General features: G+C 35.0%; 5 protein-coding genes across 13 annotated transcripts; all 5 read left to right on the forward strand.

Moving 5' to 3' along the window:
- Nucleotides 1-55: 55 nt before the first annotated feature.
- On the forward strand, nucleotides 56-3,227 carry LOC125869221 (uncharacterized). 2 transcript variants are annotated; one of them, XM_049549790.1, is made up of 5 exons: nucleotides 56-332; nucleotides 1,348-1,480; nucleotides 2,194-2,322; nucleotides 2,441-2,587; nucleotides 2,826-3,221. In XM_049549790.1, the coding sequence occupies exons 1-4, from the start codon at nucleotides 153-155 to the stop codon at nucleotides 2,470-2,472; spliced, it is 474 nt and encodes a 157-aa protein (XP_049405747.1). In that variant the 5' UTR covers nucleotides 56-152; the 3' UTR covers nucleotides 2,473-2,587; nucleotides 2,826-3,221. The 2 variants fall into 2 exon arrangements, with proteins under 2 accessions (XP_049405747.1, XP_049405748.1); XM_049549791.1 differs by having other exon boundaries at nucleotides 58-332; nucleotides 2,445-2,587; nucleotides 2,826-3,227.
- Nucleotides 3,228-3,681: 454 nt separating this feature from the next.
- LOC125867511 (uncharacterized) lies at nucleotides 3,682-5,806 on the forward strand. Its single transcript, XM_049548039.1, has 4 exons — nucleotides 3,682-3,983; nucleotides 4,865-4,954; nucleotides 5,030-5,126; nucleotides 5,415-5,806. Exons 1-4 carry the CDS (start codon nucleotides 3,743-3,745, stop codon nucleotides 5,551-5,553), a joined length of 567 nt encoding a protein of 188 aa, XP_049403996.1. The 5' UTR covers nucleotides 3,682-3,742; the 3' UTR covers nucleotides 5,554-5,806.
- Nucleotides 5,807-9,277: 3,471 nt separating this feature from the next.
- Nucleotides 9,278-17,787, forward strand: LOC125867220 (uncharacterized). Of its 3 annotated transcripts, none has more exons than XM_049547642.1 (15): nucleotides 9,278-9,469; nucleotides 9,904-10,349; nucleotides 11,378-11,455; nucleotides 11,745-11,800; nucleotides 13,176-13,295; nucleotides 13,450-13,520; nucleotides 13,726-13,819; nucleotides 13,922-14,131; nucleotides 15,186-15,437; nucleotides 15,719-15,827; nucleotides 15,956-16,023; nucleotides 16,536-16,605; nucleotides 16,710-16,784; nucleotides 16,902-16,993; nucleotides 17,451-17,787. In XM_049547642.1, the coding sequence occupies exons 2-15, from the start codon at nucleotides 10,050-10,052 to the stop codon at nucleotides 17,524-17,526; spliced, it is 1,671 nt and encodes a 556-aa protein (XP_049403599.1). In that variant the 5' UTR covers nucleotides 9,278-9,469; nucleotides 9,904-10,049; the 3' UTR covers nucleotides 17,527-17,787. The 3 variants fall into 3 exon arrangements, with proteins under 3 accessions (XP_049403599.1, XP_049403598.1, XP_049403601.1); XM_049547641.1 differs by having other exon boundaries at nucleotides 9,287-9,496; XM_049547644.1 differs by having other exon boundaries at nucleotides 9,287-9,496; nucleotides 16,710-16,781.
- Nucleotides 17,788-19,073: 1,286 nt separating this feature from the next.
- On the forward strand, nucleotides 19,074-23,576 carry LOC125868276 (clp protease adapter protein ClpF, chloroplastic). 6 transcript variants are annotated; one of them, XM_049548906.1, is made up of 9 exons: nucleotides 19,074-19,193; nucleotides 20,272-20,673; nucleotides 20,762-20,821; nucleotides 21,021-21,115; nucleotides 21,269-21,441; nucleotides 21,993-22,105; nucleotides 22,799-22,844; nucleotides 23,016-23,056; nucleotides 23,138-23,576. In XM_049548906.1, the coding sequence occupies exons 2-9, from the start codon at nucleotides 20,347-20,349 to the stop codon at nucleotides 23,291-23,293; spliced, it is 1,011 nt and encodes a 336-aa protein (XP_049404863.1). In that variant the 5' UTR covers nucleotides 19,074-19,193; nucleotides 20,272-20,346; the 3' UTR covers nucleotides 23,294-23,576. The 6 variants fall into 6 exon arrangements, with proteins under 6 accessions (XP_049404863.1, XP_049404865.1, XP_049404862.1 ...); XM_049548908.1 differs by having other exon boundaries at nucleotides 19,110-19,169; XM_049548905.1 differs by having other exon boundaries at nucleotides 19,113-19,208.
- Nucleotides 23,577-24,081: 505 nt separating this feature from the next.
- Nucleotides 24,082-27,350, forward strand: LOC125869452 (putative pentatricopeptide repeat-containing protein At1g69350, mitochondrial). Its single transcript, XM_049550033.1, has one exon. It carries the CDS (start codon nucleotides 24,185-24,187, stop codon nucleotides 26,444-26,446), a length of 2,262 nt encoding a protein of 753 aa, XP_049405990.1. The 5' UTR covers nucleotides 24,082-24,184; the 3' UTR covers nucleotides 26,447-27,350.
- The last annotated feature ends 303 nt before the right edge of the window (nucleotides 27,351-27,653 follow it).

Genomic DNA, 27,653 nt, shown 5'->3' on the forward strand with positions numbered 1-27,653 from the left:
GCAGAAGGAGTAGGAGTGTAAATTCCCATATTACCTACCTCCATTTCATCTCAAAACTACACATCGGCAAATTCAGAGTTCAGTTTCAAAACCCCACCGGCGCCAGCTAAAACCCTACTGACACTCTATCGTCCGTACAAATCCCGGCGAAAATGGAATCGGAAAAATCCTCAGCTCAAATCAAAGACAAAGATTTGTTCAAAGCCGCTGAATCTGGTGATTCATCGCTCTTCAAATCACTTCCCAAAGAACAGCTCTTCAAATCCCTCTCTCTCCGTAATGAAGATGCTCGGTCTCTCCTTCACGTCGCCGTCTCTTCTGGACACACTGAGGTTCTTTCAATCCCACCTCAATTTCAGTTTTTTTAAGGGCTTCCGAGCCCCCTTTGGGGAAGAATTATATTGTAAATACAATGTCAAAATTATTTGTTATGCATATATAGTAGATATTGAATCTCGTCTGTGGATTTAGTTCTTCATGTTTTTGAACACCTTTATGAAAATACTGGTTCGGCCACTGTGCTTTTTGAGATAAACTTGAGTATTTTGAGATTAGGACTCTCCTGGTATCTACATGTTTGATGTTTTCCCTTGTCCAAGATTCAAGCTTTGTGAATTTCAACCAATATTTTGAAATACATCTTTGCAACAATAATAGGATGTACGCACACCTTAATCGGGTCAAAAGAAGTGTAATCAAAGTAGGATTGAAAAGAAAATAACGATAACAAAATAGCAAGATAAACAAAGCAAATAAAGCAACTTGTAGTAGTAAAAGGGTGGGATTGAAATGAATCTTTCTCGGCAGTCAGCGAGTGTGCACACGCCAAAACTAATCCTGTTGTTTTAAAATGTATCATATTCTATGTTTCTCGGACTCTTCAAAAATGTTGTCAGGGTTCGTGTTGGATCCTTCAAACGTTGTGTATTTTTGGAGTATCCAACATGGGTGCAATAACATTTTTGGAGAGTTTGAACAACATAGATCATATTACCAATTTGATACAGAGAATTGTAACTTATTGTACTTTTGTGTAGTAAAAGATGAAATAGTCTAGCCATATCTAGTTCTGGACGTTAGTCGAATCGACTTTCAACAAGGGGAAGTGTTAAAAAATATATTTGGTTAAAAGGGGGTATAAATCACATTATTTTCAACATTTGGTAAATCATAGTAAATAGATTTTATGTTTGATTCTCCAAGTAGCAATGGAGTCAAAACAAATTGGCGAGGGAGAGAGAGGGTGTACAAATTTTGTCTAATTCCTGAATGTGACGTTTATAATGTCGAATATTGGGGCTGACTTAATAACTTTGTGAAATTTGGGTTTTGGTGATGGCATATTAGGTGGTGAAGATTCTTGCAGCTGCTGATCCCTCAGTGAGTGGTATAAATAGTGGTGATGAAGAAGGTTGGGTGCCGTTGCACTCTGCAGCAAGCAGTGGTAATGTGGAAATTGTGGAGATTTTGCTTAGCAGAGGTGAGTAGTATAACAATTTGCATTTTGTACTAAGCTGAACATTTTATCTATGTCATATAAAGGTTTTATCTTTACAAACTTCATCAAAAAGATTCTATCTTTACAAAACTGGAAACGATATGTCAAAATGAAAGTAAAAGATCCGAAAGATTTCTATGCATTTAAGAGAATGGTTTTCTATAGAATTATCAGCCTTTTGGAGTTGAATTAATTTGTGTGCAATAATTCCACTGACTTGTGGATTTCAAGGAGTAGAAGAAATTGAATTGATGTGCTAAACACATTTGATCATGGATGTACAGTTAAAACTATAGCATTATTGAATTTTCCCTACGTTCATTGCTATACCATCATTTGCTCTGTTATACTCAATGGACGAGGTAGTAGTAGATCTAGCTGGCCATTACTATAAAAGCTATTCAACATCAATGGTATTATTGATTGTTAATTTATATACAAATCTTTTGCATTTTTCCCACCTGACATCGCAGTGGTCAGTCATCTAGTAATCAAATGATTCACAACAGAAACTGAAATTGTAACAATTTGTGCTTTTGTGCCAGTCCATCTACCCATTCGTGTATTTCACTAACCTGTGAAAGTGTACCTGCTTTTGTCAGCATTGTTTAAAAAGTTTCAATGAATTCAGTTCACTCATTTTAATAGTTGAGCCATGAATTTGTGATGGTAAATGTGAATATATTTGTAAATAGGGGCTGATGTAAATCGGAAAAATGATGGTGGCCGCACTGCTCTTCATTATGCTGCTAGCAAGGGTCGAGCGAAAATAGCTGAACTTTTGATTTCACATGGTGCTAAGATCAATGCAAAAGACAAGGCTTGTAATCTTATGCTTTGGACTACTCATCTCCTTGACAAAGCTTAGTATGGTTTAAATTATATTTGAAAGTAAGGGTGTTCATAACTTCTTGCTTTTGGTTTTATTAACATGTTATATAGGTAGGATGCACCCCATTGCATCGTGCAGCTAGCACTGGGAACTCTCAGCTGTGCGAACTATTAATTGAGGAAGGCGCTGAAGTTGATGAAGTTGACAAGGCAGGGGAAACACCTTTGATGACTGCTGTTGTATGTGGCAATAAAGAGGTAATTATGCAGAACTTATTTCCTTTACAGGAGTTAAATGTCTTAAATCTTGTTCATGAGCTATATAGATCGAAAGGATCATAAATATCTGACAAGTGAACAGTTCACAGATCCCACCCCCTTTTTTTTTTTCTTTTCTTTTTTCCGTGTGTGTTTGTGAGATAAGGGAGATCGTCTTTTCTTGAAAACTAAATTACGGGACAAACAGTGACACATTGTGATTATGTTTACTTGACAGGTAGCTTTGCTCCTCATAAGACATGGAGCAGATGTTGACGTTGAGGACAAGGAAGGGTACACTGTTCTTGGTCGAGCTTCTAATGATCTTCGTCCAGTATTGGTTGATGCTGCAAAGATGATGCTCGAAGGATAAACTCCATGACCTTATAGTAGCCCATCAGAAAATGCAAGCCAAACTCTGTAAATGTTCAACAAGAAGCGTGCTCAGCTAGATACAGACCGATGAATATCTTTCTGAAACTCTTTTTAGTTGTATGGGAGGAAATCTAAATGATGTTCCGACTACTGTATTGTTTTCAACTAACTTAAACAGATATGTTCACTCCTTGAGGAAACAATATGTTGATATATTGAGTTTTAAAAAATGCCTTGTTGAAGAAGACTTGAAGAAGGTTTTGGTTAGAACTTATCCATTGAAACTTGTTAAGATTGGTATTAAAATGTTGAATATAAATTTTGGATCAAATTTTGAAGTAAAAAATGTGTTGGTGAAATTTCTTATGGTTGGTTCTATTTGGTCCTTAATATAACGAGAAAATAATATAAAGGACTATTTCAATCATGTTTGTATATTAAGGACCAAATGGAACCAAACGATCAAAATGGTCCTTAATGTATAGTTTTTGGCTCCATTTGATCCTTAACTGATAAACATGATCAAAATGGTGTAGAGATTGGTACGTAACGTAGTTAGAGAGATTGCATCTGACTTACCCCGAGGCTCAAGGAAAAATGAGCAAAGGAAATACATTTGTTCTTCTTTAAAATGGTCCAACTAACAAAAGATGGCCCAAAGCCCAACAAGATAACTAACACTTCCATTTGGTTGAAATGAAATGATGGCCATTTGTTTTCTTCTGCTTCCCTATCTTCTTCTACTTTTTGGTCTAGTGGAAGCAGAGCAAAAGCAGAAATATGACTATGGCTACTCATATTTCTCCAATGGCATCAATGAAGCAATTTCCTTCAACTACCTTCAATCTCCTTCAACCATTCCCATCAGTCTTTCAAAGAAAACCAGCACTAATTTCTTCACTTAGAAAAACTCCTCTTCTTCTCTCTTATTCATCTCCATCCCCTTTCGAAAACTTCACATTTCTCAAGTCATTCGTTCCGCTTTCTGCTTGCCTTGCTATTCTTCTATGGTCCTCTCCTGGTAATGCTAGCTTGATCAATCTTTATTTTGCCCCTTTTGTTATGGTGCTATTGTTGTTTACATAGTTTTGATGTTATATGTTTGAGCTATGATTATATAGACGGATCTAGAATTTGAATTTTAGGACATAGCAATATAGAGGATTCATATAACCATTCCATCTAATTTGACATTAGTTGGTGGACACAATTACCTGGTACTCATTAAGCCCCACATTAACTTCACATTAATCCGATGTGGGACTCAAGTCCCACACCTTGCAATAGGATCATAAGAAATCACCATGCTTGTGTGTGTTAGACCATTTCTAACCCTGGGCCAACTCTGCAATACCAATGTCACCATCCAAAACATGACAGACACGAAGGGTGGTGGGTGTCTCTGATACCATTGGTACAATCCAAGGAGAACCACACCCCAAAAGCAATGTAGGACTTAAAGTCTCGTACCTTGCAATAGGATCATAACCCGAACCTAGCATATATTTAGAGCCTCTCCATAACAGGCTTCTTAGTCTAGTACAAGGCTTACACTACTGCCAACTCATAAATGGTAACAATAAACATTTAGGTTTGAGGTAGCTAACCTTCTTTTCTTTCTTTTGAAATGTTTAGTTTGTTTTCCTTTACTAGTTGTACATTAAGATATTACATCAACACTAGAAACTTCAGCTAATGGAAGTGTACAAGCTTAGCAAGATGAAATAGTATAAGCTTGAGATGCAACGGAAGTTTAAGTCATCGAATTCCTATTGACATATAGAAATATCTTGAACCATATACACCTTGTTTTGTTACTTCTTAGTAATGGACATACATTTCACATGATCCTTTCGATTTATCAGTTGTCAATGCTTGACTGCTAATGTGTTTCTATTGCAGCTAATGCTGGATTTCTTTCGGGTTATACTGGAATAGAATCAGTTCCTGGCCCTGAATTACCTAAGATTGATTTTCTTAATCGTTGGAATGGTATATTCTCAAATAACATTGTAAAAAAAAATCTGCTAACATTATGCAGTAAGATAATATGCTCTTTTGTTGCAGATGATAATCAGAAAAAGTATGCAGAACTTGATGAAAAATTCAAAGAGTCACCCCTGCTTAAACAGTTACTCGAAAAATCCAAGCAAAACAAAGAAAAGTAAGTTTTCTTTCTTGCATAGATTTTCATTTCGAATGATTAACTCTTTTGGTTAATAGGTAGTAGAGGAACGTGGAGAGAAGAGTAATTTTGTGAGCATTGACAAAAGAAATGTTCTATCTCATTTCTGTAGTATAATTTTTCGATGAAGGGGTGACAAGTGAAAGTTGATTATGCGCTTTCATCCTGTCTTGTAAGGTTGCATTGCATATGTTGTATATGAAAAGAACTGAGTAAGATCATTACATCAGGCACCAACCAAATGGTAATTGTTCGCGTATTTTTCAGGAACAAAAAGTCAATTGAAGACAAGTATTGTTTACGAGGAGCTGAATGGGGAGTTGGAGATTGCTCAACAGCAGGAATGACACCAGAAGATAGAGATAGCTTCATTGCCATGTTGAAACAGAAGGCTGGTGTAGAATGAACGCCCAACTATGTACTTTATCGATAATGCTGGTTTCAATTTTCAAATGCAAAGAGTGAAGATTGAATCGTAATGGTGAAAATTCGCGTTAGGAGACGGGGAGTTTGATTGAGCCTCCAAGACAAGACATTAGAAGCTTTTAGTATAAGTAGAAGAACATGTCAAGGGACATTCTTCCATTGTTCTATAGCTTCTAAATACATTGCATGAGTAAACTATGAGCTTGAGAGTGGCATATTGATATTAGGAAAAAGAGTATGAAATTTCCTAAACTTTATAATTTAGAGTCATATAGCTATCGTTATAAAAGTGGTTCAATATAACCCTACTGTTACAAAAAAGACTCACATATATCATTATCGCTACAAAAGTTGTTCACACATACCTCTGCCCTTATAAAAGTGAAAATAAATTTAAATTAATTTTTTAAAAATTATGTATTTGATTTTTTCACACAAATTATTTTTTAACTTCTTTGCTATTATTATTTTAGCTTTTTGTTTTTTTTTTCTTTCATTTTTTAGTGGAAGAGATATAAAAAAAATGTAAATGGAAAAAGATTAAAAGTTTTTTTAAAAAAACTAAAATTAATTTTTTGCAGCTATATTGTAATTTAGTTTTAATATTTGTTAAAAAATATAATATTTGGGGCATCTATAATAAATGTTACAAGAAAATAAGCGAAAAAAAATTAACTTTAACCATTAAAATAATAAATTCAAACTAGTCGATGAATAAAAATAGTCAAAAGAAGAAGAAAAACGTGTGAGAAGAATCAATATACCCTAATATGAATTATCTTTTTTTTAATTAAAAAAAATTAAAATTATTTTCATTGTAAAGTATATATAAGCTCTAAATAACAAAATTGCGAAATATTATAAGTAAATATTTTTATTTCACATTTTAGCGGCAGAAGAAAGAGAAAAGAAGAGAGAGAAAACAGTTGCATCCGAATAAGGCATAAAACGCATTCACTGAATGCGATTTATGAAGAACATCAGTAGTGAAGTTTTGCACCTTCTCCTTTACCAATATTAGTACTCTTCTTCTTCTTCTTCTTCTTCTTCTTCTTATTATTATTATTATTATTATTATTATTATTATTATTATAATAATAATAATAATAATAATTAAGGGTGGTCATGGTTTGGATAAAATCTTATTCAAATAAAAAAAACGAACAAAATCAATTAAATAATTTGATTTTATTTGTGTTTGATTTGGTTTGATTTTAGATTTTTAAAAATAGATAGTATATGGTTTGAGTCTGATTTTGTTTTAAAAAATGAAGAAATAATCGAATCGAACCGACAAATATAAATATAAATACTACTTATATATAAGTGTGGATAACCACACACAGGTGACAGTCAACATGCTTGTATCATATGTGTGGTTCCACGCTAACATATACATTTGCCTATTTTTTTTCTCCGTTTTAATTTGTTTGTCTTATTTTTTAATTTTATATATTCAAAAATTACATAAAAAATACTATAAATCATTATAATTGACAGCTTAAAATATTTTTACAAAAGCATATAAAAAATTTGATTGATTCATAAAATTAATCTATTTGTGTCACAAAAAATGAGACAAAAGAAGTAATATGCATTAAATTTGCAAACTACGTAAAAAAGTATTGTAAATCTCAATAATTAACAACATATTGACTCTTGAAATTCTAATTTGTGCTACATATATATTGGGACAAGAAAAATAATAATATATATTATTTATAGATTACGTAAAAGGTACTCTAAATTACAATAATTAAGAACTTAAAATATTTAAAAATTATATCAAAATATTATTGACGTTTTAAATTTTATCTATGTCACATAAAGTGAGATAAAAAAATACTTCGTGCTAGCATGAACACTTGTGTTTATATATATTTGATATATATATATATATAATAAATTCAAATTAGTCGATGACATTTTAGTCGCAAAAGGAAGAGGAAAGAAGAAAGAGAAAACAGTTGCATCCGAATAAGGCATAAAACTCATTCGTGAAATGCGATTTATGAAGAACATCAATACAAGTTTTTTGCACCTTCTCCTTTACCCATATTAGTTTTTTTTTATTATTATTACCATATTGTAATCTAATTTTTATATCTATATGTGTTTTTATTAAAACTTATTTATAATTTGTTTATGAAAGCAAAAACGTCCAAGACAAGAACATTTATCTTATTTATTTTATGTATATGAGTGTCTGTGGCAATTCTTGGTAGTCACTGTTTCCTTTACCAATGTTAGTACTCTTATTTTATAATAATAACTAGGGGTGGTCATTGTTTAGATAAAAACTGATTCAAACCGAAAAATATACCCTAATATGAATTATCTTTTTTTAAAAATAAAAAATTTAAAATTATTTTCACCGTAAAGTATATATAAGCTCTAAATAACAAAATTGTGAAATATTATAAGTAAATATTTCTATTTCACATTTTAGCCGCAAAAGGAAGAGAAAAGAAGAGAGAGAAAACAGTTGCATCCGAATAAGGCATAAAACACATTCATTGAATGCGATTTATGAAGAACATCAGTTTTATGTGTGTTTTCATTAAAAAATATTTATAATTTATTAATGAAAGAAAAAACATCCGAGACGAGAAAATTTATCTTATTGGTCTTATGTATATGAGTGTCTGTGAAAATTCTTGGTGGGACTAAAAATGTTATTGTCGCTTACTTCTAGGAAAAATGGTGAATTTTGAAGCTTTATTCATAGTAAATTCAGTTATAGTTCTAACTATTTTTCGTTTTGAATGAATTGTTATCTCCTCTTTTGAATGAATTGTTTCTTTTATTTTTATGTATGGTTGATAATCGAATAACAAACCAAACCGAAATCGATAACAATCAAACCGATAAATGTATATTACATTTCATTTGGTTTGGTTTTGACCAATAATCGATCCGCGAACACCCCTAAATTAATAACATTGTCCATTTCTTCAATTCTAGTATTAATGTTGATTATTTCTATGTTGGTTATCTTTACTAGTTTTGATGTCAATATTTCTTTTTCTAATTTTGTTTGTTAGATTCTAACTTACGTATATATATCATATAACAACACTCACATACATTAATGGAACATAAATTTCGTGATGAATGTATGATTATGATTATAATCTAAATATAGAAAAAAATAACCAACATAATAATTTTTTAAACTGTATTTATTATAATTATAATTTCAAAAAGTTACAAAATGTAATTATATTTTTGGATTTTGTAGTAAACACACAATATATCGCATGTTGATACAACTCTTTCGCGCGTCTTCAACAGATACAACTGATTCCTGCCTAATTCAGTTGATACCCGCCATCTATATATCTGCTTGATTCAGTGATAATCATAACCTAAATACAACCCTTTAATTACACAAACTCTTCCGCCATCCATCTAATACATAACTCAATTAAATCTACATTACGTAAATATACAAACTATAACTATGTTTTATAATGTCGAGCTAAATTAAGCCGTTTATGAAATTTTCTATAATCTACCCAAAAAAAATATAAAAAAATTAATAGGGGAAGTTAAAAAGTTTATTTTATGGAAATATTTTTCTTTTACATTAAAGGAAAAAAGAGGAATATTCACAAAAGGTCCTTATTTGAAACTCTGACAAGAATTCAGAGGGCACCTGACTAATTAAAGAAAAATTATTAAACAGTGATTACAAAGAATAGAAAATGACAAAACAACCCACAATGATAAGTTAAAGCTAAAAAATTCCACAAATTCCCAAATCCACTCCTTCATCTCCAAAGGGAGTCTCGATTTTGGCTATAGCTCATTTTTGGACCCCACCCCTCCAGCACAATTCCCTCGTATTGCCAACCTAGCTTGTTCTCTTGTTGAAATTTCACATCCATTTACAGGTAATTTTCTTGAAGAATTCTGAAAGGGTATGTGTTTTGTTGGTGATTTTGTTGATATGTTAGTTTTTTTTTTTATGTTTTTTCTTTGTGGGGTTATGGATATGTGATTTTTGAATCTGGTTGAAGAACTTGTAAATTGTGTTTTGTAGGTGTAGGTTCTATTGAGGTTGTAATTTTGTTAAGTTTGATCAATTGGATAATTTCTTGGTTTAATTTTAAAATGGGGTTGTTTTTGTTGATTTTGATGTAGTGATAATGAATTAATGATGTATTTCTCAATTGAATTTGTGGGGATTGAGGTTTAGTTTAGTACGATGAGCAATTTTAGATGTAAAGATTGGATTTTTATTGGGAACTATACCCATTTTCCAGCTTAATTTTTGTGGTGTTTTGTCCTGTGTATGGAGTTGGGTAATACTTTGTGTTCTTTTCAGGGGATTTGATTCTTTTGGTGGAATAAACGTGGGGTTACTGAATTTTTTTCAGTATGTGTTTGACTTTAGCTGTAATCGAACAAAGGAGAATATTCTGTTCTTTATGAAGGAATAGGAAGTGAGATTGGAGTTAAGAGAAGGGAATTATGTATCGGCCTGTAGCAACTACTACCCGAGGAGGGGTACCTACTGATAGTGGAGATTCTGTGGTGACACTGGATCAAGTTCCACGTTGGATTGATTCTGACGTTAGGTACTTGTATGAGAATGAAGATCCTAATTCCGATTATGCAGATCCTTTGTCATCTGCTTCAGGGTCTGAGGGCAATGCAAATGGTATCGTTTCCAAGTTTCCTGTGGATCATGAGATTAACTCCAAGATATACCTGTGGAGAGGAGACCCCTGGAATCTCGAGGTAGATGCTGTTGTTAACTCTACAAATGAGGTGAGAAGTAACTTCTTGATAATTCTATGTTGTGCTCTTTGTATTTATTTTGATTTGGTTTATTGACATACGTAGTATTTGCTTCTTCTGTGGATCAACAATGTGCATCGTTTGTTTTTAAATTTGGAGAGTAAGGGATCATATAGTGTGTGTGCTTGCATCCGTCCATCTGAGATAGTGGCAGAAACATGAACTTGTAGCTAACAAATTAGCTAAAGAATTTGGGTTTTCATTGAAATATTGAGTTCCAAGTAGGGTAGTTTTGTCTGATTCGAGTAAATACAGTAGGGAGTAGGGGATGCTTAAAGTTATATGCTTTTTCATGAGCTAGTGATCATGGTCAATAAGTGGGTTCAAAACTCAAATACAAAAAACCCTGGATGATCTCCTCTCATCTACCTAACCTTGGTGGGTAGAGTTACCCTATATGTATATATACTGGTGGGAGGTAGCAGGTACACACTGGAATAGTTGAGACTTGAGGTGCATATAGTTATCCCAGACACCACTGTTATATAAAAGAAGAAGACTTTAAAGAACCAAAAAAGTAGAATACTTTTCAATCCTGTTTCTATTTCTTTTAAGGGAAGGGGTAAGTATGGTTGGGGTACTTTATCCATAAAAAGTGGTACAAGTGGAAGTATTTTGATTCTACCAACAATGGGAGGAGGAATATCTTCAAATTTGCATTCTATTTCTACTTTGCAAGTTTATCATAACCGAGAAGTACCTAGAAACTGACACACGTATATGTAGGTTTTGGATAAATCGTCTGTTTTTTCCTGGAAATATGTTTCTTACTTGACATCTTCCCAAAAGATTATCAGGTCGACCAGTGTGATGATTAAATTGTTTCCATACATACCATCTATTTAAGATATGTCTGCACTTGTTCTATTTTGTGCAATTTCAGTAAGAATATTTGTAGAAATGTAGAGACCAGTGATTATTGCAACTAACTACATCAAGAAAACACTTTTCTGTCAGTGGAATTGTTGACAATTATACTTCAATTTTGTGCTCAACAGAATTTAGATGAAGCACACAGCAGCCCTGGATTGCATGCGGCAGCTGGACCTGGACTTGCAGAGGAATGTGCTACTCTCGTAGGTTCCGCAACGTTTTATATGTTTTCCAGATTTTTCAAAACTTTATTTCCGAATGGATTCGCAAATAGGGTCAGAAGCATAACTTGTGTCAAGTGGCAACCAATTAAACCTCAAACAGTTTCCTTACATTTTTTATGGGAGCAGTTTCTTTAGATTTATTTCTTGTACTTTCTGTTTGTTCCAACTTAAGAATGCTATATAACTTCTTGTCCAACTGTTGGCCCTTGTATTCAATTTATGATGGTGACACTAGAAAGATTTATGTACAGTTTACGTTGTTTCATAGGGAGGATGCCGGACAGGAATGGCAAAAGTTACCAATGCTTATGATCTTCCTGCTAGGTGGGTGATTTGGGTTATTTTTATAAACTTTGTGCATTATTGTTGAGTATGTTTGTAACTGACTTCTTTTTTAGTTGATCTGCAATACCTTATCTTTACATATGCAAAACGATCACTAGTAAATCCCTAACTAGTCACAGTCAGCTGTGTGAACACCCTACATCTATTCTACTGCATCAAGGCATAGTTCATTCAGTACTCAATTATTTGTCTTATAGGACAAATCATGGATTCTTAAAAATTAGGGATTTTCTCAATCTCACATCTGTCCCTGCATCGTCATACGAGGGGAACCCAACTTAAACGTTTTCTGCAAAATCGGGCTCAGTGTAAAGGCACCACCAACAACTAACCTTAAGTGCAACTGACTTTGCTTTCATTGTGTTCTATTATTTGCTAAATCTGCAAGAATTCAAAGAAATTCTATTTCTTTTAAGACAACTTCCCTTCATGTGATTTTTGGCCCCTTTTAGTACCTTCAGTGATCATGGTATCACACCTTTGGACTGGCATCCTTATCCAAAAGAAAAGCCCACCTATGGACCGGTGTATTTGGAGCTCTCCCTAAGAAATTTAGCTGTTTCCATCAATGCCCAGTTTTCGAGTATGTTCACATAGTAAAAGAAATAGGGGTGGAATCTGTGAACAGCTAAGCTGGTCTTCAGTAGGAAAAAACGAGCATATGTATATTGAAGTATGACCTGCAAACCACTCGGGGATATCCATGACCTTGTCTACTTCACCGAAATCTCATAATGCGTGGTGTATGAGTTGGTTATGGAATTGCTATATGAAAGCCAGGTTGCAATTATATCTGGCATAATGATAAGTTGTTTCATGATCATGAACAATGTGATTGTACTTGTGTTGGATTATCTAAATAATGATCCGATAATGTGAGAGTCTAAACAAATATTCAATCTTATTCTTTGACATCATGGTTGGGAGGTAGTACGACATATCTCAATTCATGCCATTAGCCTAACTATATTGTTTTTTCCAGAGCTACTGATCAAAACTGAAGTTGTCAAGCTCCTATATCTTACTTTTTACACTTTACAAATAAGAAAAATCGTCATGCCGCTTAACAATTTTTTACTTGAATGGTGATGGCTGGGTGTTGACTGTTGAACAGTAGTAGTAGTATTAAATGCATTTCTGTATCACCATATTTTTTTCGTAGTAAAGTAAAATTAGTTAAAATAAATAAATAAGTAAAGTACAGTTGATTAAGGTATGAAAAAAGAAAAAGAAATATTCAATGTTCTCTTCCCGTTTGAATTTAGTTCATGATTTTCATCACATTTTTAGCATGGGAACAAATGCAGCATAATCATAAGCCTTTGACGTACTGCTGATTGAGTTTCGTGTGCAGGAGGGTCATTCACACTGTTGGTCCGAAGTATGCGGTAAAATACCACACTGCTGCCGAGAACGCTCTAAGTCATTGCTATCGCTCTTGCCTTGAACTTCTTATAGAAAATGGATTACAGAGGTTGTCTAATGGTCATATGTTCTGCGGTTTATTATTAATGCCGTGATTTTGTTTATTAAAAGGAAAAGGGAGAGCCACTCCCTTGATTTCCTTTTTATTTTAGAGGTTTCAAATATTTAAAACGCTACTTACTACGTTGGTTTATGTAGTGCAGCATTGCGATGGGCTGTATTTATACCGAAGCCAAAAATTATCCGCGAGAACCAGCTGCTCATGTTGCAATAAGTGATATATCTCTCTGCTTTCTTAATTAATTGCTTATTTGTTCGTTATTTGATTTTCAAATTAAAGATAAAGATAATTCTTTCTGTGCTGAGACTGGAAAGAACTGATATCTCCATCAGAAAGATTCCTCATATTAACTATATTTGTTTAAATGTTTTAGCTGCCAGTTGTTGAATGTAACTCCATCTTTTATTGCTTTGATTAGGAACTGTACGGCGGTTTCTTGAGAAACAGAAAGATAAAATAGAGGCAGTCGTTTTCTGTACAACTACATCATCCGATACGGAGATATATAAAAGGTATACTTGGTACATTGTTTTCTACCATATACTTGAGAGGATGCAAGCATTCTGTGTATATTGTTTTTGCTGTTAAAATTCACAGTACCTTTAATTTTGCAGATTGCTTCCTCTTTACTTCCCTCGGGATAATCATGAGGAAGAAATTGCCCGATTAAAACTTCCTGCAGATGTTGGGGATGAGAATGGAGAGACAACTACAGCTGAGCGTAAAATAAGAATAAAACCATTGCCAAATGCAAAAGTTTCTAGTCCAAGGACCCCCCAAGCCTCTGTTGATCTATCTGTCAGTAATCTTGGTTTGTCCAGAAGGTTAGTGATGAATTAAGCAGTTCATTCACAACAAATATCATGTGAACAGTGGGCTTGCAGGATACAGTTTGAAGTGTTAAAGTTAGTTACAACTTAAAAACTGGTTTCATTGCTCATATCTCCCTCGAATTTTTGAATCTATGTGTATTACGGTAGAACGAAATTGAACAAAGGAAATTATTGCTTACATAAAGAATAGCTCCTGCTAGCCCTAAGCTTTTGGCTGTCGCTTTATAATATCACTACCTTTCAACTTAGAGTGTCCTATTTGAAACAAATGAATTAGCTCAAGGTTTATGACTGGTCCTTCAAAAGTGAAGATGCTAAAACAAATGTCATGTTTTTTTTGTGATTACAGTTAGAGACTGGTGTAATAAGTAAGAAGGGCCTTCTGAAGTGAAGCCTTATTTAGGTGTGATTAAACAATTTTGTAGTTGAACATAGTGCTGCATTCTATGAGTTTTAATAGGATGAACTTCTCCACCATTGTTTCGCTGGAAATTGAGCTTGCATTCCACTCTATTAAATCCTTTGATGGTGGAAGTTCTTCTCTCTATTGGCCTCGATCAATAAATAAAGCATGATCTCCAAACAAAAAGATTACGTCATATATCTTAATTGACTATCTTTTAAGTACATTTTCGTCCAGATGGCATCAGCTTCCATTATTAAGGACTTTGGAGATCACTCCACATTCATGTGTTTCCATGCCAGTATAAGAGTCAAACTAAAGCACTTTTTGTACTTACAGCTCATCATTCTGTTTTCTCATTAATGAAAACCATAATTCATTATTCTTAACAATAGTCCTGGGATTTTTTGGTTTCATGTTATTTCTGATCATATTGCTGCAGTGAATTCTGGTTGTAAATTATAATCAAGAGGATTACATTAAGAAAGATACTTCCTGTAACTTTTACATTGCAATATTACTTCGATTAAAAATTCCATTATTGTTGTTTGTTTCTAGTTTCTACATGTTGAAATCATATTTGCATGGCATATGACTTGATTATATATCGTTAAGCCAGACTGAGAAAATTTTCTTAAACAGGAGTTCATCCTACTTGGGTGCATTTTTGGATCCTGCTTTTATGTCCCTGATCAAAGACCCAGATCAGCGACGTAGAGAACAATGGGAAAAAACAGCCCAAGCGCAAAATAGTTGGAACTGCTTTAAAATGCTTGGATATGGTGAACTTGGGGGACCTGCTTTATCTGCTGCAGAAGAATATACCCTTCATTCTAGATATCTTGCAAAAGCGAATTCTATGAATCTTTCAGAAATTGCGGAAATGAAAATCGTGTAAGCAGCTTTCTGTAAATGATGTCTTTGCTATCATTGTTTCTTGGTCCATGCTCTTGTCATATGAATGAGAATACTTGCATCTAACTGTTTGGAGCCTCAGATATGCACTTGAATAGAGTGAAAGTAGGACGAGGTCTGCATTTACCCGATTGCATGCAAAGGTTTTGTTAAATTAACATGACTACTAGATAACTGAATTGTTATTAACATATCCATGAATAAGCCTCGCCTCACCTCGCTTATGTTAAACTTATGTTTCTCATTGGCTGTGTTTTCAGTTACCGAGGAGGGGTTGATAGTGAGGGTCGTCCAGTTATGGTAGTCGTGGGAGCACATTTCCTGCTAAGATGTCTTGATCTTGAGAGATTTATCCTGTACGTTGTAAAGGTAGTGATAATTTCTTCTAGATTGCATGAGATCTATCCATAGCAATTGTATGGTTCATAATTTGTTTTACTTCAAATTTTTCCTGCATGATTTTACAGTAAATAGTTATTCTGCTTGTCACATTTCAGGAGTTCGAGCCTGTGATTCAGAAGCCTTACTCAATAGTGTATTTTCATTCTGCAGCGTCTTTACAGATGTAAGTTTTAGCTTCTGGCCATATTTTCATTGGCTCATGTCCTTATGATGGATAAACCTCATGGTGAAGTTTGTTAATTAGTATAAGTGAAAACAATCAATAATTTAGATTTAGATCTTTATCTGATCAGAATGATAAACGATCTTCACCATCTCCAAAACATCTTGTATGAACTTCAGAGCTAATGTGTATACATTGCCAGACATCATCATTTTCCTTTCTGAGTCATTTTGCTTTGAGGATCCTTTTATCTACAGTTCTTTGTGTTCATATGATTGATCAGTATCACGAAACATACAAAATAGCTCCCCCCCAAACCTTTTTCTTTTAATGCAATCCTTGATCTCAATGTGGTTGATTCACTGGAAGAATCCTTTCATAATGCTGATTAATGAACTTCTGTTTTGTTTTACTTTGGTGGTTCAGTTGTGTCACTAGTTTTTTTTGTACCTCAAATTTGGCAATATTTTTTCTTAGATGCTTCCGGACTTTGTTTCGTTGTAAAAAAACAGGCAACCAGATTTAGGATGGATGAAGAGATTACAACAAATACTTGGACGGAAACACCAGCGTAACCTTCATGTATGCAATGCCTTTCCCATTTTCTTGTCCTTTGCATGGCTTCATAAAGCTGGACATTATTCCTGTTTCTTTTGTCTTTCTAAATCTCGTTTCTCTGTGAGCAGGCAATATACGTGCTTCACCCTACCTTTGGACTGAAGTCTGCAATTTTTGCTTTGCAACTCTTTGTCGATAATGTGGTACCTATTTTCTTAGCACCTTCCTTTTTCTTTCTTTTTATCTAATCCCATTATTACTTGTACACATACTCCATTCCATTTTCTCTGAAGCCTTGTCGCTGGGTAACTAATCTGCAGGTATGGAAAAAAGTAGTATATCTTGATCGTCTTCTACAGCTATTCCGCTATGTTCCTCGTGAACAACTAACCATTCCAGATTTTGTATTCCAGTTAAGTAATCATACCACAATCCTTCATTTATCACGTCAGAATGTACGAGAGTTGAGTGCAACATGCCAGTTTACTTGATAGTATTATGCATTGTCCATAATTTTGCTCTATTGGGTGGGAAGATAGTAGTTCCTACTTGCTTATCTTGATTTTAGGCTGGCTACTGTCTCATTACAGTCTGAATTTGTTGTCGAGTTCTGGCACTTTCACATGTAGCGACAATTATCTCCCTTCTTGTAACGAGCACTTAAACTACTTACATAAAGATAGAACCCATCAGTTTAAATCTTAGATTTGCCTTTGTTGCAACTGTCATCTCACGTGTTTCTTGGAGTACTACTTGCATAAAGATAGAACTCATCATCAGTTTAAATCATGGATTTGCCACTGTAGCAAATCATCTCCCTTCCCTTCGTGTAACGTGTACTTGAACTACTTGTCATCTCGTGATTGCAGGCATGATTTGGAAGTGAATGGAGGGAAGGGCCTAATCGTTGATCCTAGAACAAAATATGTTTATCAGAGACCTTAGTGTCCATATCCATGAGAGCTTCAACTAAAAGATTCATCAGTTAAACCAGCTATGGAGCAAATTCTGAGATAATGAAGCTTGGTTATCTCTTGTTAATTTCTCTGTTGTTTGTAATTTTATTTGTTGATTAATTTGTGCAGACAATGTGTCTTGTCTCCTGTGACAATAAAATGACCCCCCCTTCCCCTAACATTTTCCATGTAATGAATGTATATTATATTTAGAATTTGATTTAATATTTAGTGGACATTAATGCTTGCATTATGGTAGGCTGCATCACATCCCTTGGTTGCGGCCATTTCCTATACACTACGTAAATGCTAAATATTCATGGACTAACACATGAAAAATTGATAAAATCGTCTAATTTTTGTAAATTGACCCCTAAATGTCCAAAATGAACTTTGTAAATGGTGAGATTGTACGTACTGCTTTTCAACTCCTTTATAAAAGTTTTGCAAAGAAATCATCTGGAAGCCATATCACCAAATTATTCATGGGTTAACACACGGAAAAATTGAGAAAATCGCTTAATACTATAAATTGGCCCTTAAATGTCCAAAATGGACTCTGAAAATGGTGAGAGTGTACATATTGAAAATGGTGAGATTGTACATACTGCTTCTTTAACTCTCCACAGAGGATTCCATAAAGGTTTCGCAAAGAAATCTTTTAGAAGCCAACTCCCTACGAAGGGTTCCATAAAGGTTTTGTAAAGAAATCATCCGGAAGACATATTACGAAAGATTGAGAAAGCCTCACTTTCGAACAATTACTTTATGAAACCTTGCGTAGAGAGTTGGGGGAGCAGTACGTAAAGTCTCACCATTTTCAGGGTCCATTTGAGCATTTAGGATTCATCCTACAGGAATTAGACAATTTTGGTGATATGACTTTTTGACGATTTTTTTTTAAAACCTTTACGGAACCCTCTATAGAGAGTTGGGGAAGCAGTACGTGAAACCTCACCATTTTTGCACATATTTTGGACATTTAGGAGTCATTTCTCAGTTTTTCATGTGTTAGCTCATTAATATTTTAGTGAAATGGCTTCACGTTGATTGTAAAACCTTTACAAAATTCTCCGTAGGGAGTCGAGAATGGTACGTACAGTCTCACCATTTTTACAACATATTTTGGCATTTAGCGATCAATTTACAAGAATTAAACGATTTTCTCAATTTTTCATATGTGTTAGCCCATAAATATTTTGATAAGATGACTTTTCGTCGATATTTTGCAGAACCTTTACGGACCCTCCGTAAGGAGTTAGGAAGCCGTACATATCGTCTAATCATTCTTTACGAACATTTATATAATGCAAAACTAAAATATCCAAAATTATTTTTTGAAAGGAAAAAATTACCTAATAGAGCGAACTTATGTTCATTATTTACCTGAAATATCAATAGTTGATAAAAATTCAATACATAATGAGAGTTTGAGTTTTATCTGTTTAGCTAAAATACAGTTATTTCTGAAATTTACTACAAAATAATATAATCAAATTAATCACCCATTTGATGTTGTAGAAGAGCCAAGTGGCAGTGCACTATAAATACCCAATAAAAATAAAAATCAATGAAGGGGTAGAATGAAAAATTAGTGGACGCCATTTGTCCGGCAGAAAACACAACTTTCCGGTGCCTCTCCGATCTTCTTCTCAGGTGATATTTCTGCAAGTGAGTACGCTTCTACTCAGTTATTATTAATACACTGTTTATTTCAAATCAAAATAGTAGTAGAAATTCGAGGTATAGGATTTGTAGTATATTGAAAGTTCATGTTTAATTTTAGATTAATGGGAGCAAATTAATATGATTCGAAACTGAATAATCAAAAGGAGAATCAGAATTAGAGAATGAGAAGTTCCTATGTAGTGTTAATTTTTTTGACGGGTTGTCTAGTTGCAATAAACATTATCAGGTGGATTAGCTCTAGTTCTTTGTTGTGAGCTGAGACGATACACTTTTTTTCCTCCTTTTAGGAGTTTTGAAGAACTGAGGAAGGTGATTAGTCAGGATATAACACAGGTTTAAGTTTACTGAGGACGTGACTCTAGATAGGAAGGTATCATGTCGAGGATTAGGGTGGAAGGTTAGTAGGTTGCCGAGTGTTGTTGCACTTCATTCATGTGGTAGAGGCAGGGGGGTAGGCTCCTCTACTATTGTCCTTAATAGTTATTATTTAGGAATCACATAGCTTTTTTGTTTGTTGGTATTTATTAATATTTGTTGCTTCATTTGCTTTGTATCTTGCTTTTTTGGTCTTATTTTCTTATAATCATGCTTCAAATTCTTTGGTCTATCGAAAACAGTCTCTCTACAAAGATCAAGGTCTGTGTACATGCTACCCTCCTTAGAGCCCACTTGTGGAATTGCACTAGCGTGTTGTTGTTGGAATTGATTGCAGAAATACTCGAATTGCAATTTAGCAGTTCTTCTTTAGCTTGAATTTGCTCAATGAACATGAATTTAGTTATGTTTGCAGCTGCAATAAACATTTAGATGCTGGATTAAATGAACCCAAATAGGAGGGTATGGATATAGAGGATTCATGTAGTCTACCAAAGTAATTTTTGTAGTTTAAATGGTAAACATTTAGGTTTTTTGTGAAGTTTTGACAAGGGTTTCTCCTTTCTTTTCTTTTTGAACCTTTCTAAAAGTCAGTATACAAATTTAAATTCCCTGAATTGACTACATCAATGCTGAAGTTGAAAATTTGAAAAGAGCAACTTTATTTCAGAAGTAGATTGAACGGAAAGGAAACTAGGTTCTTTGAAGGAGTAGGGTGAAGGAGGAGTTGTCCTGAACAGTAGCCATGGTGCAAAGTATGTCAATGAGTACTCTTGCAACTTCTAGATATTGTGGGGTTTGTGGATCCACCTGTTTGAGGAGGCAGTTTGGTCGAATAAAAGAAACCGCAATAGGTTTTAGGGAAAGTCAATTTGTTTGGAACGATCGTCGGAAAAGCTTGTCCTTTGCAACCCACATTGATATGCTAAAGCCGAGAAATTTGAGAGTTCAAGCTGGATGGTTGTTTAAAGGAGGTGACCAAAGCTCAGAAGCAAGCATTGAGCGTAGTGAGAATGCCAATGAAGATATATTGATGTTCTTTTTCCAGCTGGACCTGGCTACACGTGTGCAGGTTACCATCTATCTCTGTGATGTGCTGTAGTTTTTTTGCTATATCTTTGATCATTGATTCACGAGTGTCTATCCTGCTTTATGCACAGTATGCTTTGAATGTGGAGCAGTATGAAATTGCACAACAACTAAGAGAGAAGCTCAATGAGGTTAGTTTATGCAGATATCAAATGTCTTGTTTTCATCTCATCTTTTACTCATTTCCCATTACCAGCTTTAAGCAACTGTTCTTCTTGCGATTTTATTGGATTTGATTTTTGGAGTTTGGATCTTCGAAATTACAAGCCAACGGATAGATGAGAATTGTTTACTGACTAGAATCAGCGTGCTTCTTATATGCTAATGAAGGTGGAAACAGAGGTTTTGAAGCAGCAGGAATCCAGAAGGGGATCAGCCTCAAAGAGTGAAGCTCAAGATATGGCTATAAGCATCTTGCGTCTACGGTAAGCATACTCACATTCCTTTTGTTCTTTTTTGCCATGAGCTTTGAGTGCTGGATATCAAGCTATTTCTTGAATTGATTATAAAGATTCCACCTTTAGTATGTTCCAAAGGTACCTTTTGAAGCACCTCTGATTAGCTTTTGCTTCGTCCAGTGCAGACCTGCAGAATGCAGTTCAGAGTGAAAATTATGATTTGGCAGCTAAGTTACGAGATGAAATTTCCAAGCTTGAGGCAGAGTCTCTGACTACATCAATAAGAGCTCAGGCATATGAAAATGCTCAATATGCATTTCGATTAGGCCAGAAAGTGAAGCACAAGAATTTTGGTATGGAATCTTTAACTAATTGTTTGGAGTGGAAGGAACAGCCTTTGTCTAATTCAAAAGATAACCAAATGTAAAAACAGATACACAAATCCTCATATGTTCTCCATATAATTAACTTGTAGCTAAAAGTGATATATAAATTTGAGAGCCTTTATGAAGTTTCCTGGTAGGATCGGCAAATTTGATGATTTGATTAATTCGCAGTCTTTCATGGCAGAAGTTTTACATTGTAAATGCATGAACTACTTAAACCTCACTGAGTGATCAACCCTTGCTTATTTCTGATGTTGACTTATGAGGATACATAATCAGGAAGTGCCTTCAATATTTATCTTTTAGTGATGTGCAATACCCTGCATGGAGTGATGTGCTATACCTTGCATGGACATCTTGTGGCTCAATGTATCGAATGATATAACTATTCTCCTGACACATTGCTTCCTCCTGTGAAGATGCATTCCCTTAACTAACATTCATGGAGCCCCTAGATTCAGCTCAATTAGTAAATGTTAAGTTATTTATAGTACTGAACCCTTATGTTGTGACTTCAGGATATCGTGGTGTTATATGTGGGATGGACCCAATATGTTGTGAATCAAATTCATGGATGGAAACTGCTCAAGTAGAAAAGTTGACTCGTGGTCCTGATCAGCCCTTTTATCAGGTTTTTCTTGTCACGTAAAAATATGTTTCATCTATTGCAAGCAAAGATCAATTCAATTTATCTATCTGAGCATGGTCTGGTATCAACAGTAATGCTTTACGACCACATCCCAAGGAAAGATCAAATAACTTTCTAGCTGTGTATGTCAAATTGTCAACTATCTTTTTGTACTTTGTAGTCCCCTATCCTCCTTAATATCTGAAATTTACCGCTTATGCTGTAGAGTTCCACTTCCTGGCTTCATTGTCTCATAATAATCATGAAATGTTGCATATGCACTGTGCATTGACCTGATAATTTACAAACTTCAATGTGGTCCTCTAGAACTGCTTATCTGTTTGCAAACATATAAAAATACTTTTACCATCTATGGCCTCATTTTAGCAAAAGTATGCAAGCTCAAAGAACAATCCTGAATGATGTAGAAATTTGCTGCCTTTTAGAGTTATGTTCAAGATTGACGACCACCAGAGCAAATAACTGTTTAAGCTTCATCTAATAAACATTTTCCTGATACAATCAAAAGAATTGTTTGGAGAACTTCTTATGCATGCTGTACAAGGTCCTGATCCTAATCCATAGTTCAAACTTCAGCTCTCATTTTGCTGCGTTAAGTGGTGCTGCTCCAAGTGATAATTTCTTAGTTATTACTTCTGATCTTTTTAGTTTGACTAAATATAGACATATTTTCAGGTGCTGGTGGATGTACATACAGATCCCAATCTGTTAGTGGCATATGGTATGTGAAATTTGTGACTATGAATAAGCATTTCCATTAACTAGATAATCTAGTGTGAGCCAAGAAAGGTCCATATACTGTGTGGAATTGTACTATATCACCTCTTAGAACTTTTTGCAAAATTTATTTGCTGTTTGTGTCTCATTAGTCTGATAATTGTTCATCATGCAGTACCTGAGGAAAGTTTAGTGGTGCCTAGCGAACCAGATAAGGTATGTATACAACTAATCTGAAATTACAAAACAAAGTTGTCATTCAATCTCTAACTTGGTGAAAAATTCAACCACGTGCAGGATAGATTTGATCATCCCTACACCTCATTCTTATTTTTTGGGATGGATGCTGCGGGAGATTTCATACCAATCAAGCAGCTGCGCGAGAAGTACAACAAGCCTCGGCATGAGGTGCCTTATGATCCGGACAACGAGAAGAGTGGAGAAAGTTCGTAGATGTGACCAGAGGTTATGTTGTCCTCTATGCAAGATTTGGATATATGAGAAATTTTCTTGATTGAAGAGAAATGCCTTTCCCTTTCCCATTATGGTGGGGTTTACCTCATTTTGAAAGACTGCAAAATATGTTTCCTGCACAATGTCCTTAGAATACACAACATAGTTGTGGAGGCTCTTGTATAGTTCTGGAGATTTTGGATGACCATGACCAAAGTATATTGAGCTGCTGTTATTGTCAGCCTGTTTCAACAGAAAATGGTCAATGTATATTCATGTTTTACCTCAAAATCCCTTTATATTTCCTGGTTTTTTTTTTGGCACAATATATAAATGTGTCATTTAACTCGGCCTAAATGTCATTGTTCCCCGCCCGGTGTCCGGTGCACACATTGTAGCCTGACTAAATTCGAATTCACGCCTGAAAGTTTCACATTAGTTGTAAAGCGCTCTCTAACAAAGGTGATTCTGTACCCGGGAGGACTCAAACATGAGACCTCTAGTTAAGGATAAAGAAGTACTTAATTACCAATTCACCACAATCTTTGCTGGTAATTTGAATCATTAATTAATCCCCGCTTTAGATTTTGACTAGCAATTGAAACATCAAATATCAATTGATTGGACTTTATACAATACCATAGTGTTATTCAAACAACTACAACAATAACAGCATAGAGAAGTTGTTTCGATTAGATGAAATATAATATCGAATAATAAGATAGTAAATATGAAAGTTTAGACAAGCCTCGATTAGCTATGGATCGGGCTCTTATATAAGTTCACATATTTTTCCCCCCAAATGTCAGAAGAAAAATGAACAACTCTCATATATGCTCCCTCCAAAACTCTTAACCAAAATAATGAAACTCATTGAACTAAAACTCAAGAATGATACAGTATATGCCACTGTTCAGATCATGTTCAAGCTCAAGATCAATAGCACAACTTCACGCACATCTCATCATCAATGGTCTCCGCAAAGATCCACTTGCTTCCACCAAGCTTATTGAGTCTTATTCCCAAATGGGTTCCCTCAAAACTTCAAGACTCGTCTTTGACACATTCCCAAACCCAGATTCTTTCATGTGGGGTGTAATAATCAAGTGCCATGTTTGGAATAGCTGTTTTCAAGAAGCCATTTTTCTTTACCACAGTATGCTTTGTCAACTATCTGAAACCAGTAGTTTCATTTACCCTTCAGTCTTGAGGGCTATTTCTGCAATTGGTGATCTGGGTGTTGGTCGGAAGGTTCATGGAAGGATTTTGAAATGTGGGTTTGAGTCTGATTCTGTTGTCGAGACGGCGTTGTTGAGTATGTATGGTGAACTTGGGTGGACAGTTTATGCAAGGAAGTTGTTTGATGAAATGTCTGTGAAGGATGTTGTTTCGTGGAGTTCGATTATTTCGAGCTATGTACGTAATGGGAAAGGTAAGGAAGGATTGGAGATTTTTGGGGATTTGGTTAAGGAGGGTGTTGAAATTGATTCAGTGGCTTTGCTTAGTGCAGTTGAGGGTTGTGGTGAGTTGGGTGTATGGAGAGCAGGGAAATCTGTTCATGGTTATATATTGAGAAAGAATATTCAGAGTGATGGGTCTTTGATAAACTCGCTTGTTGCAATGTATGGAAAATGTGGCGATACGTGTAGTGCTGAGTTGCTTTTTCGTAATGCTGTTGATAAGAGTACTTATACTTGGACAGCAATGATGTCCTGCTACAATCAGAATGGTTGCTATCATGAAGCGTTGGCGTTGTTTGTTAAGATGCATGAGTCTGATGTGGAATACAATGAAGTTACTGTTATGGCTGTTTTATGTTCTTGTGCTAGGTTGGGTTGGCTAAACGAAGGGAAGTCTATACATGGTTTTATAGTTAGAAATGCTTTTGATTGTGGCAATGATCTTCTAGGCTCAGCATTGGTTGACTTGTATGCTAACTGTGGCAAGCTAAGTGATTGCCACAAGGTATTTGGTTCGTCTCAAGACAGACATATCATCTCGTGGAATATGCTCATATCAAGTTATGTGCAGGAAGGATTTTCTGATAAGGCATTGACACTTTTTGTGGATATGGTTAGAAAAGGAATATTGCCAGACTCGTATACTCTGGCAAGTGTCCTCTCAGCTTCTGGAGATATTGGGTTTTCTGAATTTGGCTGTCAAATTCATAGCCACGTTATCAGGACTGGCTTTTCTACGGACTTTGTCCAGAATTCACTGATTGACATGTACAGTAAATGTGGACTTGTGAACTATGCGCTCATGATATTCAATGATACACAAGAAAGAAGTATTGTGACTTGGAATTCAATGATGTGTGGACTTACCCAAAATGGTTTATCTCGGGAAGCTATTAGTCTCTTTGATGAGATATACTCAAACTCGAGCAGAATGGATGAAGTGACCTTCTTAGCTGCAATTCAAGCGTGCTCAACTATAGGATGGCTGGAGAAGGGAAAGTGGATTCACCATAAGTTAATCATCTTTGATGTGAGGCATGATATGTATATCGATACTGCTCTGACAGATATGTATGCTAAATGTGGAGATCTCTGGATGGCTCGAAGAGTTTTTGATAGTATGTTTGAAAGGAGCATAATATCTTGGAGTGCCATGATAGGTGGTTATGGAATGCATGGTCAAATCGATGATGCCATCTCACTCTTTCATGAAATGGTAAATAGTGGAATAAAACCAAATGACATCATTTTAACAAATATTCTATCTGCTTGCAGTCATTCTGGTTATCTTAATGAAGGGAAATATTTCTTTAACTTGATGATTAACTTGAACATTGAACCCAAACCCGAACATTTTGCATGTCTAGTTGATCTTCTTAGTCGAGCTGGTGATATTGATAAAGCCTATGAAGTCATCACTTCGATGCCGTTTCCTGCAGATGTTAGTATTTGGGGTGCCCTGGTAAATGGATGTAGAATTCACAAGAGAATGGATATTATCAAGATGATCCAACAAAGGCTTGAAAACATGCAAACAGATGATACTGGATATTATACTCTATTATCCAACATATATGCAGAAGAGGGAGAATGGAATGAATCTAGAATGGTGAGGTCAAAGATGCGTAGTTTAGGTTTAAAAAAGGTCGATGGATATAGTATGATTGAAGTTGAGAAAAGAATACCAGCATAAAGCAAATGGCACATACTTCATTTGCATAAAGGGAAGTCTCAAGCTTATATTGATGTTCTGATATTGGAAGTAGCTGCTTTCATTGTTTTTGGATGTAAAGAACTGATTAGCCTGGGAATATGCAATATTTATTTCATACAGACTCTGAATGGGGAAGGGGAGCGTTGGCATAATTGGTAAAGTTGTTGCCACGTTACAGGAGGTGACAGGTTCAATCTATGGAAACAACCTCTTGCAGAAATGCAAGGTGAGATTGCGTACAATAGATCCTTGTGGCCCGACCCTTCCCCGAACACCTCTTATAGCGGGAGCTTAGTGCACCAGGCTGCTTTTACAGGCTCTGAACTGGAAATGACTGCTGATCTGCCAAAAACTGGCTAAGAGGGGATTTAAAGTTGTCCCTGGATCATCAGGTAATTTTCTTGAACGGCAACTCAACGGGAATTATGTCTGCTACGGAGCTCAATACTGCCATTCTCTTTCTGTCAAGTAGCTATTCTCATGGATTGAGCAAAAACTTGATACATAGCCCACTTTTTAGCTCCAACCTGCCTTGGACTTCAGACAGCACTATGCTAACTAGATGAGATGTCCCTGATGACAAGTATGTAACTCATAAGTCATCTGAACCAGGATCAAGAAAGAGGAGAAATGGAACGAAAAGTATATTTCAACCTACACCAGAAAGAAAACGAAAACAAAGACCCAAGATAAGAGAGTCCATAATCCATAGTTTGATGATGCATGGCACCGCGCGTTCTACTTGAAGCATTCAGAAAACCTGACTAAACACAACCAAGATTTTAATTTCCATGTTAATGTCATTGTTTGTAGAATATCTTCAACTTTTAAATTCATGTTACTCATTCCAACTAATTATTATTGAATTTTAGTACTCAAGGTTTCATCAAAACATTGTCTTTATCATTCTTATTCTTATTAAGTATGTTCTATAGAAAAAGACTTGTGGTCCAACAGACGTAGCAGAGGGGTGTAAGGGGTTCAATTGAATCCTTTTTTGTTAAAATTTAAAATTTGTAAATAGTGTAAGAATAAATTTATTTAAATTTCTAGTTTCATCGTTGATGGTGTTGTTATATTAGTATTATTATTCTGATGGTCCCTTCCTTTGGGCACAAAGGGAATTAAGTGTGAAGTTGTGAACCACAGAAGAAGTGGAGAACCAAACAATGGACAGAACGTGGGA

This window comes from Solanum stenotomum, chromosome 6 (assembly GCF_019186545.1).
Source record: "Solanum stenotomum isolate F172 chromosome 6, ASM1918654v1, whole genome shotgun sequence".
Classification (NCBI taxonomy): domain Eukaryota; kingdom Viridiplantae; phylum Streptophyta; class Magnoliopsida; order Solanales; family Solanaceae; genus Solanum; species Solanum stenotomum.